The 21,112-nt window shown below is 34.9% G+C and overlaps 1 protein-coding gene across 1 annotated transcript in view; it reads left to right on the forward strand.

The window, feature by feature from the left end:
* The window catches only part of LOC136834983 (lachesin-like), a 609,100-nt gene that overhangs the window by 436,496 nt on the left and 151,492 nt on the right, over positions 1 to 21,112 (forward strand). Inside the window, exon 2 of the mRNA XM_067097967.1 lies at positions 15,533 to 15,660. Within this exon, the coding sequence (XP_066954068.1) occupies positions 15,533 to 15,660 (128 nt within the window). The remainder of the gene's footprint in view (positions 1 to 15,532; positions 15,661 to 21,112) is intronic.

Here is a 21,112-nt window from a genome sequence, read left to right on the forward strand (position 1 = left end):
CACACAGACATGAGAGAGAGAGAGAGAGAGAGAGAGAGAGAGAGAGAGAGAGAGAGAGAGAGAGAGAGAGAGAGAGAGAGAGAATAATCACACAGAGAAGAGAGAGTAGGATAAAATTCTCACAGACAGTAGACAGGGAGATTAACTGATAGAACTGCACTTTGTTTGGCGTCACAAATATTATCATTATTCAAAAGATGAAACCTATTCGTATGGAACAAGCCCACAGGGGCCATAGACATGGAAGTCAAGCTTCCAAAGAATATGGTGTTCATAAGGAATAAGTAAGAGGAGGTATACGGAAATACAGAAAGAAGAGATCCCACTCACTTATTAAAAAAAAAAAAAAACTTCATTAGATGTTTCTCAAAAGTTAGATGTGAGTCAAAGGTTACACCTAGAATAGTTAAAGCCGACTCGTTCAGCAAAGTTCCATCCACCTAAAGGGGAGGATGGGGTGGGAAATCGGTACGAGATCAGCTAATCAACAGTGTTTTTGTTTTACTGGAATTCAGCCTCATACCCCACCGACTACAACATTCCCTGATCCGGTCCATGTCCCGATCGAGGCTGAGGGCAGTTTCATCTCTCAAATGTGGAGACTTTACTAGACCCAAAAGTGTCGCATCATCGGCATACTGAACAATTTCGTTTTTCAGGCCAACAACCATGTCATTAGTATACACTAAAAATTACAGTGGACCAAGAACACTACCCTGTGGAACTCCAAACACAATAGGTCTCGGTTCACTAAAGATCCCGTTCACAGCAACTCGCTGCTGCCAACCTGTAAGGAAATCTTGAAGTAATCCTAAAACATATCCACCCACTCCAAGATACTGAAGTTTATAAATAAGTGCCTTGTGATTTACTAAATCTAAAGCAGCACTAAAATCTACTTGAATTACCCTGCACTCAAAACCCTTATCAAGGTTCCCATCCAAATACCAGGATCACAGACAACGAAACTTTTGATATGTCATATACATACATCTTGTTTAAATAAAGTTAAAATATTAAAACGTTTCCAATGAATAATCGTACAATTAACTAATTACTACATCATGAAGAATATATATTACCACTAAGGGTAACCAGAGATTAAATATAATGGCGTTCATCAGATCTCCTACTGCAACATAATTACATATAACATCACAAAATGAAAGTACATTGAGAATTTTATTTTTTGTTATAGATCAGCTTCCGCGATAAAACTAGAAATCCAACTAAAATTATACGCTACATTCCCTCCTCAATTACTGGACTAACTATATATGTTATCTGAGCCCTTTCTGCATAAAAGAAAGGGAGAGAGAGAGAGAGAGAGAGAGAGAGAGAGAGAGAGAGAGAGAGAGAGAGAGAGAATACTCACGCAAACAGTAGTGTGTGTGTGTGTGTGAGAGAGAGAGAGAAAGAGAGAGAGAATACTCACACAAACAGTGGCGTGTGTGTGTGTGTGTGAGAGAGAGAGAAAGAGAGAATACTCACACAAACAGTAGCGTGTGTGTGTGTGTGTGTGTGTGACAAAAAGAGAGAGAGAGAGAGAGAGAGAGAGAGAGAGAGAGAGAGAGAGAGAGAGGAGAGAGAGAGAGAGAGAGACTACTCACGCAAACAGTAGTGTGAGAGAGAGAGAGAGAGAAATACTCACGCAAACAGTAGAGAGAGAGAGAGAGAGAGAGAGAGAGAGAGAGAGAAACACCCGACACAAAGCACGTAGTCTATCACTTGTTCATCTTTGCAAAGCCATGGGTACACATCAAAATTGCTTGTGTACATTCAGCCCAACAGTTTCCCTCTTCATCCCGACGTGAATAGTGGTGTCTGCGCGTGTCTACGTGAGTGTATTATCAGTGTGCGAACGTATGCATACGCTCGCGCGCGCCCGCGTGTATGTGAGTGCATGCGTTTGTTCCCGCTGATACTCTCAGAGTCGGTGGGGGAGAGATGCTAGATGTAAACAATGATTAAAGATGTAAGCTAATATGCAATCTGGCTGCTAAATTCCCCCTCGTGTTCTCTGGGAAGGCATTATTATCCTGGGGAGGAGGGGGGTGCTTTTAGGGCGTATTAGTCTCCTTCTGTCTTAATTTGCTACGTTCTTTTAAATCAATTGGCGTTAGTGTTACAAATTACCTTCTTGTGAACCCTAGGTGTCTGCAGTGCTTATAACTAAATGCCGTAAGTACGTACACCTACATATCAATGTATGATCACTAATGAAAATGTACAAACTGTAAAATTACCTTCTTGTGAACCCCAGATGTCTCTAGTGCTTATAACTAAATGCCTATATCAATGTATGATCACAAATGGAAATGTAAAAATAACTGTTTGGCGCAAAGAAATATTCGGGGGGAAAACAGAAAACAAAGCAGTGTTTATATTTAACTGCCTTATGCATACTTACATATCAATGTATGATTAATAATGAATATGTACTAATAATCCTTTGGCGCAAAACATACAGTATAGTCTTTTTGGGAAGAAAGAAAAAACGACGAAAAACCAAAGCAAAAGCAATAAAAAACAAATAAATCAATGTATCATTATTAATGAATATGAACACATAATTATTTGGCGCAAAATACATATTTGGTAATAAACCCAAATCAAAGCAAAAAGAATGAGAAAAAATTAAATAACGATAATAAAAAAAGATGACGGTGTGTGTCGCTTCAAATAGACTGACCCCTGAGTTGGCAATTTTTAAGATGGGCTCGTGACTTGAGATAACTTATTGACATAAAAATATTTCCTAATCGTCATTTGTGACTGACTTTATAACTTAAAAGTTTATTTTTGCTTAAGTATACTAATCATATCATCATACATTAATTATGCACCCAAACACTACTATATATATACTAGCCGACTAACCCGCCTCTGCCCGGGAAAACTCTGAATGACGACCAATAAAATTTCTCCCTCCAACTCTCCCTCACTCTTTCCCTCTTTCTCCTCCCTAACACCCCCTCTAATCTCTCTCTCACTTCTTCTCCCTCTCATTCCCCTCTCTCTCTCTCTCTCTCTCACTCTATCCCTTTCCTGTTAAGATGGTTTCTTCAATTACATTATCCAACATTTTTGTCAATTTGCATTTCACCCCTTCTCAACCCCCATTCCAACCGGGGCTTAACTTGGACTTAAAGGGCATTGGGAGTGTTACTATCCATCTCAACGACATCAAAAACTATGAATTAGACACTTATATCTTTAATTTTTTACATTTTATTTTTCACCCCTTCTCATCCCACTTCGTATTGGGGCTGAGCATGGACTTAAAAGAGCATCAGGAGTGTCACCATTCATCTCAGCGACCTGGAAAACTATGGATTAGCGACTAATATCTGTCATTTTCGGTTATTTTTACGTCATCCCTAACCCCCTACCCACTTTAGTGCCAGGTATGTCTTAACCCCACAGTATTCTTTTCCAGATAGTAAGTCATATGTATACCAAAATGAGGTATGATAAATTCGTAGTTTATTTAGTTACTAAGTCTATGGGCAGAACCACCCCATTTTGGGGATCCCTTCCCACCCCAACCCCCTTTGATGCCCTTTGGTGCTAGTGGTGTCTTACCCCAACAGTATTCTTTTCTACATAATAAGTCAGATGTACACCAAGTTTGGTTTAAATTGCTCAACTCGTTTCAGAGTCATGCTCGAACACACACACATACATCCATACATCCATTTACACACACACACAAACACACACACACACACACACATATATATATATATATATATATATATATATATATATATATATATATATACATACAGTACATATATACATATATATATGTGTGCGTGTGTGTCAATACCCTAAGACACTTCAAAGAGATAAATGTCGATTCCTAAGAAAGAAAAGAATGAGGTCCGTTCAGTGATCTAATTCCGGGACACAGACTCTCGAATTAAATTCCAAAGCATCGTAGTAATTATAACTTCACTTCAGCGAGTTTAAGTCTTAACTGGGACTTGTCTGTGCGTTTGCGGGTTACGTGAAAACTGTTAAACAGAATCTCGAAATTTTTGTCAGATTCATGACTGTTACTGGATATTGCTTATTTCGAAAACAGAGTATCGAAACTGGGTACGCAATGGAACCACGATTGGAGAATGAAAATTCCAAGGTGTCACTAGACTTATGTAACTGTAATTGCAAAGGTCCAAAAGCAAAGTAATGCTCAGGCACAGGAAAGACCTCTGAAGGAACGACTTTCGAAATCACAGTCAAAATACCCCGAGTTGAGTTCCATTGCTTTTGGACCAACGTTTTTGGAATGCAACAGAAAAATATACAATTCTAAAAAGCCAAAATCGATATCACTAGGGGTGGAAATCTACGAAATATGTAAGAAGGATTAGCAGTTACTTCAGCAATTCTAAAACGTCTAGTTGCATCTGCAGAAGTTTAAGGAGCAACAAACTAATTAGCTCATCTGAGAGCAGACTGAATCTTTCACAAAATATATATGCAATTTCTAAAAAAAAATTTTCAACACATCTAAACTGCTCTCTAACTGCAATTTAGTATTTAATAAACATATTAACACTCTGGCAAGTCCAAATGATTTAATGGTACTAAAAAGCACTCCTAAGAAGCCTGTTGTGAGACGCCAGACGTTCCCAAGGATAATTAGTATGAGTTCCTACAACCACAGAGCATGAGATCTTCATAGCCTAATGTCCGTTAAAGGTTAATTATTTCAGTAAGACATCCTGTCGCTACATCAGCTGTCTCAGTATCTCAGAGGGAATCAGTTCAACGTTAAGGTTGCTAAGATACTGAAAAGCATCATGATTTGGGTTTGTGAAACTGTCTTCGATGTAGAGAAGGATTGCTGCGTGGTTGGTACGGCCAAGGCCGTGCTTGAATACTTGCTTGGGAAAGATCTTAATGCGAATATTTTTCCCGTCATTTTATGATGAAGACAGTTATCATGAGGATAGGAACATTGCGACCTAATATATAAAAAAAAAATATACGTTTTAAATTCTCTCTCTCTCTATCTCTCTCATATATATATATATATATATATATATATATATATATATATATATATATATATATATATATATATATACATATGTTTATAAATATAGACATTTATGTAAATATATATAGTCTATAAATATATGTGTGTGTTTGTGTGTGTGTGCGTATGATTATTATCACTTTTGTACGTGATTCATTTGTCACACATTACCACAGGTGAAAAATAAGAGACTTGGGAATAAAGTCGAAACCGGTCAGAACCTACACCCCGTCTCTTATTTTTCACCTGTGATAATGTGTGATATATATGTATATATAACCTACCAGCCAACTTTGTACCATGAGCATACTAGAATATGTGGCAATTTCAGGCATCCTAATATGTGCGTGAGTTCCAAGCCCAGAATGAAATGGCCTCTTTAATAATTTCTCACCTTGCGTTTCAAGGCTTGTCAAGAAATGAAGAAGACGTCAGTATGGCTACTTAAAAAATACATACATACATATGTATATATATATATATATATATATATATATATATATATATATATATATATATATATATATATATATATATATATATGAGAGGGAGTGAGTGCGTGTGTACGTACATATGCAGATCTATTTGTTTCAAACCCTTCGACCAGTATTCATATCTCCTTGCTGTATTCTTATCCATTCGAGGTTTTCCTTCTCCATCTCCTTTCTCAATCATTATCTTCCCATTACTCACAGTGTATACTACATAAACATCTCTCTCTCTCTCTCTCTCTCTCTCTCTCTCTCTCTCACAGCTATCTCAAACGCTATATACACAAACATTAAAGATCTCTCTCTCTCTCTCTCTCTCTCTCTCTCTCTCTCTCTCTCTCTCTCTCTCTCTCTCTCTCTCTCTTCTCTCTCTCTCTCTCTCTCCTTTCTTTGTAATTGCTATATCCCATTTCTTTTTCTATTTTTTATTCCCTACCATGCGATTTTCGCCCTCACAGCACTTCAACCGGGTTTTCTACTCTATAACCATGGCTCTCTCTCTCTCTCTCTCTCTCTCTCTCTCTCTCTCTCTCTCTCTCTCTCTCTCTCTCTCTCTCTCTCTCTCCCCCTTAGGTCTTTCCTAATTGTTTTAAACCCCCTCTATAGCTATATACTTGGCCCTCTGCGAAAATTGGCAGACTTCCCCTTTGTGCAAAATTCTTTAAAGTAGCAGAACAGTTTAAAACACTGGAGCAAAATGCAAATATATAATATTTACAGCTTATACCTTTACTACACCAAACAAAATACTCTTTATTTCTTCATTCTTTCTTCAACTTAAAAAGTTAAAATAATCTTGAGAAGAGCAAGAATAACATTTATATCATTTTTTTTATAAACACAGTGCCCAAAAGGAAAATTACTTTGATATTTTTACACCCTAACACTCTTCAGGTTTTGCTTATTTTTATAACTAAATGCTTTTACCAGACAACATCAGAAGAGACATTTAATTTTAGTTTTCCACCCATTATGTTCTGCAAAAATATTTTAATTTAATTTCAAGGAGCTTTTGCAAAAATATGTTAATTTAATTTCAAGGAAGCTCCAAATATACTTTAGTTTCAGTTCCAAATTTATAGTTCTGAATTATTAGTATTTGGTATCCTACTTGCCATATATATCTGTCTGTCTACCTATCTATATCTATCTACATGTCTAACTATCTATATATCTATATGTCTACATACATACATATACATTGACCCCTCAGACTTTTTTTTCCAGAGAAAAAGTGCGATAATAGTCACTTGTCAGTATCGTCTTTTAAATGTTGAATCAATCGTGTTCATCATTAGTTTAGCATTTAAAGTAAACATTCAGCTATGGCTATAGTGTGTGTGTGTGTGTGTGTGTGTGCGTTGGAAGACCCAATCCTACTTGAGTGAGAACTATACGACGAGAGGCTGGAGATGTGTGAAGCTTTCTGGGAATCAAATTATTAGGCAATTTAAACAGAATCATTTGATTTCATTTGATAACCACTCTAAATTTTTTTAATCTCCATGACCTTTCTGATCACGAATATGACTCATAGTACAGTACATGTACATACATACATATGTATGTATGTATATATATATATATATATATATATATATATATATATATATATATATATATAATTGTATATATATATATAATTATATATATATCTGTCTACATATCTATCAATCTATCTCTGTCTATCTACATATATATATATATATATATATATATATATATATATATATATATATATATATATATATATATATATATATATATATATATATATATATATATATATATATATGTATATATATATATATATATATATATATATATATATATATATATATATATATATATATATATATATATATATATATATATATATATATATATATATATATATATATATATATATATATATATATATATATATATATATATATATATATATATATATATATATATATATATATATATTACAAAACAATTTAGACATATTGTCTGACTCCGTCTGACAACCACTCTAACTTTTGAGTCCTCTGACTTTCTGATCTCCTATCGTTCCTACAACATAATCATATTGGACACGTGACCGTCCATTTCGCTGTCGAAATGTCAAATATCTCTGAAAGATTTCGGAATCGTGCATTACCTGCCTGCCTTGGTATTTCAAAGGTCTCTCATTATAACCGTGGCTTTTTTCTCCATCACCGAATGTCCACCTAGCATTTTATCTGACATTTCTTCCTTTCCTCTTAGTTGACGGAGCTGCTTTTCATATTTCAGAAGATGGACTTGTGAGCTGATTCCCCAAAAGTTATTCCATACCGTTCGCGCCAATGACCTTTCCCTTAATTCTTTCCAATTCCGTCGGTCTGTATGGTGACTTTTTTTTTTTTTGCGTGTCGCAATTATATAATCCCCGTACGTCTCTTCCTCGTTTATGACAACAGACACTATTAAAAACTTCATCAATTTGATTCTGAACTGAGCTTGGCTCGACAAACTATTTATAACGCTAAACCTCCTCAAGGTTTCTCAGGTGAAGAGATTTGTAAAGATATTTTGAGGCTTCAATGAATATCTGAGATCGCTGGATTCTGGAAGCTCTGAATGAGGGAATCTTATGAGAGATTAGACTTAGTGGAATGAGTCCCTGAATGACTGATTCCCGAAAACATTATCTTCCTACAGGAATGGTACGGGGGAGGCAGTGTTTAAGGTAAACTCTTCCTAAAAATAGGAACAGTACTCTAAAGGAAAACCATAGTTATATAAGCGTGATGTACAAAAGAGCAACACCAAAAGCAATACAGTAATTCTAGAAAATATATATAAAATGGGTTATTTTGAATTTTGACGGGGAGGAATATTCTTCCAATATGGGAAAAGTACTGCAACTTGGGCAAGAGACGAAGTATAGCACATTAGTAAACAAAGTCGGTTCTATACGGCAATGCCATAGTAATCACTGAAACAAAGAAACGCGAAAGAGGTTATTGTTTGGGATTCAGAAAGCGGAAGTTCCTCGAAAAAGGAGAAGAGTGTTCTAATGAGAACCTGAGGGAAAATTATGTTACATTACGGTAAGGTATGTAATGTTATAGAGTTCCGAACGACAATACCAACATTAATACTTTCACAGATAAGTCTAAGCAGTGTGGCTATGTATGAAAAGTGAGAGCAATAGTCCAGACATAACCAGACAAGACCATTATGCAGTCTGTGAAGCTTACCAGCGAGGGAGATCTGAACGACCCAAGTTACTGAAGCGGATTGGTAAAAGCAGTTAACTGATTTATCCACAGCATTTGCGGAGATAATAGCAACTATCAGAAATAAGTAAGGGGGGGGGCCAATAATATAAAGCAGCAACAACAGTCACAGCACGAGCAGCAATACCGGAAAATCAAGCAAAAGCAGCAGTTACAAAGTAAAAAAAAAAAAAAAAAAAAACTTACTTGAAAACGACCATCACACCTGATGATAATTTTCAACCGAGAACCAGCTCTTCCCTCACTTCCCTTCTCCTCTTCCTTCTTCCTTCAAGGAAGGGGTTCCTTTGGGAAGGAGGGGTTGGTCTCACCTTTCGAGGTCCTCTTCTTCCTCCTCCTCCTCCCCCGCCCCTCTTTCCTCCCTTCCTCATCCATCAATCACCATCAACGTCACTGACTGTCACAACATCCTAGATCACCAAACATCTTCCGGAAGCCATTAAGGGAGATAATTCTGGCTATCTCTGAAGATGTGAGATCTGATAGCTATTGGCCGCCTAATCTTCCTTTCGTTTGCACTGAACGATTAATCTTTTTACTATTACTGTATTTTGTATGCGTGCCGATTTCTTGCTCAATTTCTACGGATCTTGTTCTCCAAGTATTCCTCATGTATAAGACTGGACATGCATATACATGCACGCACACGCGCACACGCACACATATGTAACATATATGCATATACATATATATATTATATATATTAATTAGAAACAGAAATAAAAATGTACGGTAGTTTTATCTTTTTCAAAATATATATATGATCGCCGTTTCGGCAAATCCGTCAAATTCTAAAACTTTACCATAAAAGTATGTGTATATATGCAAATACATACATACATATATATATATGTATATATATAAAGTGTGTGTGTGAACTGACTCAACTTTTTTCTCTGGAGTCACCCCTTGCTAGGCGGAACGGCTTAATAGTGACAAAATGTCGATTAAATACGTATCTCCATTCTCCTCTTTTAGGTAGGAAAAAAAAAGGCAATGAAGGATCATCACCGAGGAGAGAGAGAGAGAGAGAGAGAGAGAGAGAGAGAGAGAGAGAGAGAGAGATTACGCAGTCTAATCTATTACGTGTTGAAATAATTGACAAGAAATATAATAGTTTACATCAAATAGGCATATCATGTAAAGCTATATTTTGTTTACATTTTTCAATTGCTTAGTACTTTTGTCTATTTACATTCTATACAATCTAGTCTACTATGGATATATTTCCGTCCCCAGAATAACATCAATATATTTTCTATACCACTGGTCTTTATAGCTATAAGTTATGAAAGGCAGCTTTATTCTGAATATTTCTTTATAACTATAAGCTATGAAAACCAGCTGGTTGTTCTGTCAATTAAGGTTAGCAACTTTGGATCTGGTCAGTACTTGGATGGGTGACCAGCGGCTTATAAGGGACACGGCCTGGTGTAGAATAGAAACCTCATCCTTAGAAGACTCGCAGGAAACCGTAAGAGTGGCACCTTCTAGCTTCATCTCTCATAAGGGAAAAAATATATATATCATGTATGTGGAAAATATATATATATATATATATATATATATATATATATATATATATATATATATATATATATATACACACACACACACACACATATATATATATATATATATATATATATATATATATATATATATATATATATATATATATATGACATTATGGACGAAACCCTCATCTGTGATGGTTTTTTTCACCGATATCTGTCTTTATAGTTTCATTTTTTATGCCATTTTATTCCTTGATAATGAAAACATATATATGTGTATGAATGAATTTTATCACATCACCGTGATTCATATGCAAGCATTAAGCTACAAACGTCCTTTAATATCCAATTCGCTCTACCTCAGAAATATATATTTTCATATATGTTACCGAAGGGGAATTTTTTTAGTTGATAATAAGTTCGTCGTCCCATGGGCTCGAACCACGGAAGACAAGAACTCAGGACTACAGTGATGCCTTTAACCACACGGCCAACAAGTTGTTGGCCGTGTGATTCCTTTCGAACCACGGAAGACAAGAACTCAGGAATACAGAGACGCCTTTAACCACACGGCCAACACAAGAACTCAGGACTAAAGTGACGCCTTTAACCACACGGCCAACAACTTGTTGGCCGTGTGGTTAAAGGCGTCACTGTAGTCCTGAGTTCTTGTCTTCCGTGGTTCAAGCCCACGGGACGACGAACTTATTATCAACTAAAAAAAACTCCCCTTCGGTAACATATATGAAAATATATTATTTTCCGAGGTAGAGCGAATTGGATATTAAAGGACGTTTGTAGCTTAATGCATATATATGTATGTATGTAAGTATATACATACATATATATGTATATAGCTACATATACATGTGTGAGTGTGTGTGTTTTTATTATCAAGCAATAAAATGGTATAAAAAATGAGACTATTAAGACAGGTATTGGTGAAAAAAAAAGCACAAAACCATCACAGATGAAGGTTTCGTCCATAATATCCAGGTATTTTTCCAGAAATATATCGAATGCCCTGAAGAAATCGAAAAGCTAAGAAACCTAGACAGACTTTGAAAGTGATTCTAATTTATTTAAGGTGAGAACATGTCTTTCTCAAAAGAAAGTTGGGACTGAAAAGAAGAACAAGCAGAAGTCGTGAAAAAATAGAAACCCAAAATATGAGGTTTTTTGACAAAGGAAGAGGATCCTCTTTCATGGGGGTAAGGGTCCTACTGAAGAAACGATTGATTCTCTGAATAAATCACGTTGCAACAACATAGGCGCTGAATGTGTGCCCAGTGGATGAATAATAAAAGGAACACAGAAAGCTGAAGGTGTTCCGAGAGAAATGTGGACAGTCATTCCAGATGAGGAACATGGGAGCCTTGTGCTACATGTTGAAGCTGAGCAAAAGATTAATGAACGTGAAAACTGGAAACTGGATCATGGAAAGGTGGAAATGGCTACAGCCAAGTACATAATGAATGTCCTATGGATGCCGACAAGTCAACGGCATGTTAGAGATATGGCACTGGTGCTATATTAGCAGGGAAAAGGATAATTCAGAGTTTGCACTCTGAATATCCCATTGAGGTGGTGTTGCTTAGAGAGCAGGATGTTCTTACAAGGTTATGCAGCTTGCCTTAAAAGACAGCAACCTGAGAGAGAAACTCTGACTCAAATGCAGGATGGTTATCGCATGAAGGGAAAGAAATGGAACATGTCCTTTGCTGGATATCACAAATGTTGTTTTGCCTGGAGGTTGAGTATTTCACTGGGGTTTGATATTTACTCTTCCAGCAAGCTTGAATATTTCTTCCAACAATACTCAGAGGTGTTCCAACGCCCATTTGGAATCTTCTCAGTTAACGAAGGTCTCCATATAAGCCTGACAGTGTTCTGATAACAAATTTATGAAGGTTTTCCAGGCCTACATAGCTCTTCCAGGAAGACTGTGGAGGTTTTCCAACAACCCAACAGAAACCTTTCAGGGACTCGTTCCCAAAAATTCCCACTGAGGTCTTACAAGACACCTAGAGTACAGAGGCCATTCTGGCATGCCTACGGAATCCATTCAACATGTCTACTGGTCTCTTTCAACAAGAAAAAAAAAAGGTATTCCACAATGCATATGTCTTCCGGTAAGTCTATGGAAATATTCCAGCAAACTAATGGAAATCTCCCACCAGACCTTTTCCAATTAAACTACAAAAGCACTGCAAAAGAATCAACAGACAGGAAACCAACGGAAGACCACTTCACCATACTCAACTAAGACAGAAAGTCCCCTTCCATCACGAAAATCAATTGCATCAACCTCCAAGCGCCCTCATATCTGCTCATCCTATCTCTAGGCAGCTTTTTCCTGCACTGTGAAAAGATACAAAGTCTCCGCAATTCAGTAATATCAAAAACATGACTATAAACATTATTAAACAAACATTATTCAAACGTATTCAAAGATCACATACCAGTACGTATTTGATACTGGAATCCCTTTCATCGTAAAGTCATAATTTTACATATTCAAAGTTTAAAGCTCCTTGCTTTCTTAGCTTCCCGTATTTATTCTCATCTCGTTTTTATAATAACATTCAAACTGTTATTCGTCTTTATTTGCTTATTTACTTTCATGTGCGTTCCTCTATACTAATCTTATTCAATACATTAATAAAAAATATCAAATTTATCATAAAATCAATAACCAGATTTTTAATTCCAATGTATCATAAATAATCTATACGCAAATAACTAGACTACATTTTCAAAAGAGAAATAATACATATGAGAGGAACTTACGTTACCCGGATAATCATTAGTGTTCAGTATAACGACCATATTTACATTTGTATTTTGAGAAGACTCTTTTCTAACGCACCATAAATACCTGATCTCTTTGCGAATATCAATTACATTTTAGATACTATTCAATATGCACTGTTCTGTCAAAGAATATAAAACTGTCTTAGCTTTGAAGGAACCGGTTTTCTCGATCTTCATAACTTTCATCGAATCCATTATGCATTCAGAAGACTCACATCCCTGGTTATGAGAAGAAAAGAAAAAAAAATGTTCACAAAATTTGAGGTGTATACCATATCCTTGGTACCGTCATCTTTCCCAGTCTTGGGTTGGCGTTTCCTTAACTGAGGGTACACTTGAGCACACCTTTTCTTTCCTTTTTTATATCATCTATCATCTATTTGTATTTTCAGTTTACTCTATTGATATTCACTATAATTTTTCAAATCCAAAAGCAATGCTATTTCCTATTCACTGTGTTCATTCTACCCCTTTCACCTCCAGTTTCTCATGTGTCCATACTATTCAGTGGATGTTAATAATAATCATAATAAAGATCTGAGATCGATACCTGCTGACGAAAATACTCTAAGCTCATTTCCTGAAAAATACATTCACTAGGATTCTACTGGCCTTAGAAGAGAATTATGTGCGGGGTAGTTAGACGTATGTGGTGGGTCACAACCACGATGGAGATAGGAGGCACGGGTCTAGCACTCACAAAAAAAAAAAAATAATAAATAAATGTTACCATCCTGCGTAGCCAGCCAATATCAGAGGGAGAACATTTCGACAAAACAAGTTATACGTTGAGCAGGGCCCCGTATAAGAGCAGAACTCCCACCCGAGGTAGATTTCTCAATTGGAATCGTAGCTAAACTATTAACAGCTGCTTTGTTCCCTGTCTCTCTTCACCTGACCTAATTATGTGGCTTGGTTCTCTTTACTAATTAAAAGCTCTCTTGTTAACACTTCTCCCCCTCACACATACGCTTTCGCTCTTTCTCTCTCTCTTCTTATGTTCATCTCTGTACTCATGAGTGTGAGTATGTGTGTGTTTGTGTGTTTTTCTATGCCTCCCCGTGCGTACTTATGTTGTTTCTTTTTTCTCCCCCACCCTCTTCTCTCTCTCTCTCTCTCTCTCTCTCTCTCTCTCTCTCTCTCTCTCTCTCTATGTTTGTAGCGGTATTTCATTCCCTGTCATAATGGGTGTGTGTGACTGCTCTGAGCAAGCTTAGATGTGATGTACTATCTCTCTCTCTCTCTCTCTCTCTCTCTCTCTCTCTCTCTCTCTCTCTCTTTACGAAAACCAGGCCTTCATTCTCTCGTTTTCTCTCTATGTGACTGTTTTATGTTTGCTAGTACACTCTCTCTGTGTCATATTTTTGGAATGCACGGTTACATACATGAAACCAATCAGCAGCTGGTTCTCATGAAATAATGAATGCTACAATTAAATGTACACAAAATAAAATAGAAACTCTCTCCCCCCCTCCCTTCTTTGGCCCCTCAGTTTTATGAGGCTATACCAGATTACATGGGTACAAGTTTACAAGGTCTTAAATGCACTGAAGCCACAAAAGCAGATATAATAGTGAGTATAAGGGTGGTTTAAAGGTTGTTATCCATTTTGCACCACCTGTAAAATGGGTTTTATGATTGTAAGGTGGTTCTTGAGAGCTAATACCTGTAATTTATAGAAGCTCTAAAGAGCTGTAACTATGGTGTGGTCAAGGATCGCTTCCTGTTTCGGTATGCATGTATGAAGTCTACATGGAGATTTCTGTGTATGCGTGCTATAACTGGCTTCTAATTCTTTATAAGATATATATATATATATATATATATATATATATATATATATATATATATATACATTATATATATATATATAATAACGATGGTGTGAATATACGTTCATGTTCCTTGGCAATTTAACCAAGTATATCAGGCCCCCTTACGTAACAGGATCCCTAATTTCAGAGTTAGTTTAATTAATGTAGCTTGTATTATATAGAAGAATGTAATATATATATATATATATATATATATATATATATATATATATATATACATATATATGTATATATAACAAATCATGTCAGTTCGATCACAAAAAAAGTACTTTATATACATGCGCACACACAAACATTTATATATATATATATATATATATAAACATACATATATATATATATATATATATATATATATATATATATATATATATATATACACACATATATATATACACACTAGGTATATATACTGTTTGCAAAAAACTAAAACAGGTTTTAGTCTACGTTCTTCTTTTTTAAAATTTATATTTTTAATCATATTCATTATTGAGAACCTCACTCTGCACTTACCGCAACCATCTTCAATTTCCTCTTCTTCTTCTTCTCCTTCCAGCTCGCATAAATGAAGTGGCGAGCGACGAGATGGAGCCAGAATTCGGGGGCGCCATCAAAAACGTGACAGTTCCTTTGGGAAGGGAAGCCGTGCTTTCCTGCGTCGTCGATAACCTAGGGGAATATAAGGTAAGTTAATTAGAATATTATAAGGTATGGTATTAACATCATTATTACTAACTACAACTAGATCGACATCGAGGCATACATCATTTTCAACACTGCCGCCAAATCCGCGGTTGCATACGGATTGATGCAAAATTGTTAACCGTCATTTTCCCTTAAGAACTTATGAATCATATACTACAAATAACTGTCTTGATAGCAGCGGCGGTAACACACATTTTCCAACGTGGCTGCCATGTCACGTGACATTACGTCATTTCACACACGCATATAAATATATATGTGTGTGTGTATATATATATATATATATATATATATATATATATATATATATATATATATATATATATATATATATATATACATGTATATACTGTATATGTATACACATATATATATTATATATATAAAGTATGTATGTTTGTAAAATGCCCATGTGCCAGGTCGTGAAATGTATGCAAATGAGCTGGTATTTCTACCTGACAAACGTTGCTTCACCTATGGTAGCCTACGTAACAAACCTGAATGAAAGCGGACTATTAGTGAAAAATCTATACAAACTTAAAAGACAAAATCAAGTCAGGTGATCAAATCAACATGGTCCCAATAACCTAATTTACATACGCACTAGCATCAACTTTCAATTGTTAACATATGCAGATGATACATGCTAGCTAATGCCCGTGGCTATCAATCTCCAATGTGGCGTTTGTCTATGTCTACCCAAATAAATAAATAATTTAATATACTTCTTGTATATATGGGTCACGTGACCCAGTCATATGATTTATACAAAGGGCTTTAGTTTCTATCATCAGTTTCCTACATCTCATATCTATCTAAATATAATCGACTAATAGTTTCAAGGTTCTAAAACTACAAATTTTATGTGACATGACTTTGAAGGTTCTAAGACTTAATACATTTTAAGTGACATGACTTTCAATGTTCTAAGACTTTACAAATTTTTAGTGACATGACTTCGAAGGTTCTAAGACTACAAATTTTTAAGTGACATGACTTTGAAGGTTCTAAGACTACAAATTTTAAGTCACATGACGAGTTTCAAGGTTCTAAGACTTTACAAATTTTACGTGAAATGACTTTCAAGGTTCCAAGACTTAAGAAATTTTCAGTGAGAATGACTTTCCAGGCTCTAAGACTTTATAAATATTATGAGAAATGACTTTCAAGGTTCTAAGACTACAAATTTTAAACGACATGACTGAAAGTTCTAAGGCTACATATTTTAAGTAACATGACTTCAAAGGTTCTAAGACTTTACAAATATTATGTGACATAACTTTGAAGGTTCTAAGACTACAAATGTTAAGTCACATGACGACTTTCAAGATTCTAAGACTTTACAAATTTTACGTGAATGACTTTCAAGGTTCCAAGACTTGAGAAATTTTCAGTGAGAATGACTTTCCAGGCTCTAAGACTTTACAAATATTATGTGACATGACTTTCAAAGTTCTAAGACTACAAATTTTAAATGTCATGACTGAAGGTTCTAAGACTACATATTTTAAGTGAGATGACTTTACAAATATTATGTGACATGACTTTGAAGGTTCTAAGACTACACATTTTAAGTCACATGACGACTTTCAAAGGTCTAAGACTTTACAAATTTTACGTGAAATGACTTTCAAGGTTCCAAGACCTAAGAAATTTTAAGTGAGATGACTTTCAAGGTTCTAAGACTTTTGAGTGAGATGACTTTCAAGCTTCTAAGACTTTACAAATTTTTAGTGGCGTGACTTCCGAGTTTCTAAGACTTTACACATTTTAAGCGACATGACTTTTAGGATTCTAAGACTTTACTAATTTTAAGTGACATGACTTTCAATGTTCTAAGACGTGACAAATTTTAAGTGACATGACTTTCAAGGTTCTAAGACTACAAATTTCAAGTGAAAAGACTTTCAAGGTTCTAATACTTTACGAATTTCTAGTGGAATGACTTTCAAGGTTCTAATACTTTACAAATTTCAAGTGAAATGACTTTCAAGGTTCTAATACTTTACAAATTTCAAGTTAAATGACTTTAAAGGTTCAAAGAATTGACAAATCTTACGTGAAATGACTTTCCAGGTTCTAAGACTTTACAAATTTTAAGTGACACGACTTTCAAGGTCCCAAGACTTAACAAATTTCAAGTGAAATGACTTTCATCTTCAACTTTACAAACTTTACGTAAAATGACTTTCAAGGTTCTAAAACTTGACACATTTCAAGTGAAATGACTTTCAAGGTTCCAAGACTTAACAAATTTCAAGTAAAATGACTTTCAAGGATCTAAGACTTTACAAACTTTAGGAAAAATGACTTTAAAGGTTCTAAGACTTGAAAAATTTTAAGTGACATGACCACTAAAGCTGGCCACCACAGCCTAATATGTTTACTTCATAACATATGGAAATCTTTGGTACTTAAAGTGAACAATGTTCCACCGCAATCAAAGGGAGAAACTTTATTCCATCTCCAGCTTAATCAATTAAGACGTCTATATAATGTGATCTACGTCTTGAGATCTGAGTCATTACAATTCTATATGTATAAATTTTCAATCACACACGTATTACAGTGCAATTTCATCCAACTGTTTTCCCATATAATTTGATGCAAAAATTGGTTTTCTGATGCAAAAATCCGTAGTATAATAATAATAATAATAATAATAATAATAATAATAATAATAATAATAATAATAATAATAATAATAATAATACAAACGAAAACAAACTGCAATTGTAATAATAAGAATATTAATATTGTACATTACATATAATATTTACCATCAACAGGAACAACAGAATAAAAATTTATTTGAATAATACTTTTTATTGTTATAGCTGCTAACAATAACAAACCTTTATATCAGCTAAGTTACTGCTCTCTTTACCAATAATAATAAAAAATGTTCTCGAACTTGAAAGGGCATCAAACATACACAGAAACCTCATAATCAGAGAGCAGTTATTTCCTAGAAACAAATTCTGTTAACTTCCATTCCTCACATTTCTCTCCGATGCAAGAGATCTCGTCTAAACACCACATCTACAAAAGTAAAAATCTACACAGTGCGTTTAGGAATGAATAAAAAAAAATACTGAAACTCGTTACGCGTGTGTCTCCCGCATTAGCGAGGATTTAAAAAGCTTATATTCGTTATTTGGAATCTCATTTTGCATTAAGGCGCTTCTTACTAATTACGTATATCATGCTAAATTGATACCATTTTTATTAATATTACTACCGCTATTCTTATTATGAACCTGTATATTATTATTCTCTCTCATCAACAAAGGAAAAAATTATTATTATCAAATAATAATAATTATTATTAAATACTAATATTTATACAATAAGTATAGGAATGGAATATAAAATTTAGGCTTAATGCCATAGCTGGGACCTATGAGGTTATTCAGCGCTGAAAGGGAAATTGAGAGTAAAAAGGTTTGAAAAGTACAACAGGATGAAATTCTCACAGTTGCACTAAGAAACAACTGTTAGGAGGGGTGGGCAGTAAGATGGAAGAAAGATAATAGGAATGAAGGTACAGCAAAAGGAACGAAAGGTAGTTGCAGCCAGGGGCCGATGAGACGCTGCAAAGAACCTTAAGTAATGCCTACGGTGCATCGTATAAGGTGCACTGACGGCGCTACCCCCTAACGGGGTACAATACGTATAAATAGTATATTAATTATAACAAACCCTCCACAGAATACAATTCCATATGTCCAAAATCAAGAATAACTGAGGAAAACGGGAGAGTCACGACAATCGTGAAAAAATATATATTCTTTTTAAGAGATTCTCTGCCGTCCATGAAAATCTCTGCAACCCTAAGAATCCATAAGATTCATTATCAAAATGTATATCTGTCTGAAGAGAATCACTAATGATGTTCAATACATTCACAAGAATCACTGACATAATTAAGTAATTCTAATCAAAATCATTACTGAAATAAAAATCTCATGAGAATCTGTTCTAGGAATCACTATGTCCATTTGAATCCATAATGAAAGCTTATTCTCATAAGAATCCCTAGAAAAAAAATAACGTCCTTAATAGATGTGTAAAGCTTTATAATACCTGGTCCTAAAATTTTCAAAATGAAATAAAGAAAAAGGTTTTAATATTACACTGAATTATTCTTCTGTAAATTAACCACTACGACACTAAAGGAGAGAGAGAGAGAGAGAGAGAGAGAGAGAGAGAGAGAGAGAGAGAGAGAGAGAGAGAGAGAGAGTTAAGCAATTTATAAATGTGACATATAAATGTATGACTTTAATGTAAATTAACGTTAAGTATTAAACAATAATTTGAAACTGTTCCCAGTATGTTGCTGAAACTTGGCTCATGGAGAGAGAGGTAAGAGGAGAAGTATCTGACGAATAAGTCCACCCTGGTACAAGATCAACGTGAAGACGTTTCTTTTCATGCTTAGTTTGACAATTGCAATATTATCCTAGCGACCACCTTTTAGCTACATATCTCTATTTTTTATATCTGGAGTGTAAACCCAAGGACAGGGATCTTAGTTCATTATATTCTTCATGTTTTAGTTCCACAGTTACAATGTTATCATTGTGTATGCCTTCTACTACCTATTTTCATCATTCATTCTTGGGTTCAGTTCCTCGTTGGACTGGTCGGTACCGCTCTCGGATAGCACTCTGCAGGGTCCAAGTTCAAATCTCCGGCCGGCCCATGAAGAATTAGAAGAATTTATTTCTAGTGATAGAAATTCATTTCTCGCTATAATGTGGTTCGGATTTCACTATAAGCTGTAGGTCCCGTTGCTAGGTAACCAATTGGTTCTTAGCCACGTAAAATAAGTCTAATCCTTCTGGCCAGCCCTCTCTAGGAGAGCTGTTAATCAGCTCAGTGGTCTGGTTAAACTTAGATATACTTAACTTATTCTTGGGTTCAAATCCAGGGACACTCAATTAGTAGATGATATGCGCCATTTCAACCATCTTGGACATTTGATAGATCTAATGAAATATCTGGAGGTTCATTAAGAAGACGAATATCTAAAAGGCGTTGGCATCTGCATCCAGACTAAACAGAAACGTCAGCGTTAAGATATTTCATGTTTCAGTTTAAAAATTTTTAATAGAGAAAAAATTCAGCATTAGGAGTTTTCATGATTTTGTCCAATAGTATTAATACATAAAACTTTCAAAGCAGAGGAATTTGAAGATTCACATTTGGTAATGATGAAGAAACATTTTTTCCTTTTAAAAAGCTGAGGAAACACTAATTTGAAAAGAACAACTTTAATTACAAAAAGTATTAGTATAAATCGCTTACTGAATTTTGTATAAAAAATTCAAATACATGCGAAGGCTGTTAGGACGTAATGCAAAATAAGGTAAAAACACTATGGTGACAGGAAAAACAATTAAAAACCTTATGGCCATAAAGACTAAAA

This window comes from Macrobrachium rosenbergii, chromosome 54, assembly GCF_040412425.1.
Source record: "Macrobrachium rosenbergii isolate ZJJX-2024 chromosome 54, ASM4041242v1, whole genome shotgun sequence".
In the NCBI taxonomy this organism is placed as follows: domain Eukaryota; kingdom Metazoa; phylum Arthropoda; class Malacostraca; order Decapoda; family Palaemonidae; genus Macrobrachium; species Macrobrachium rosenbergii.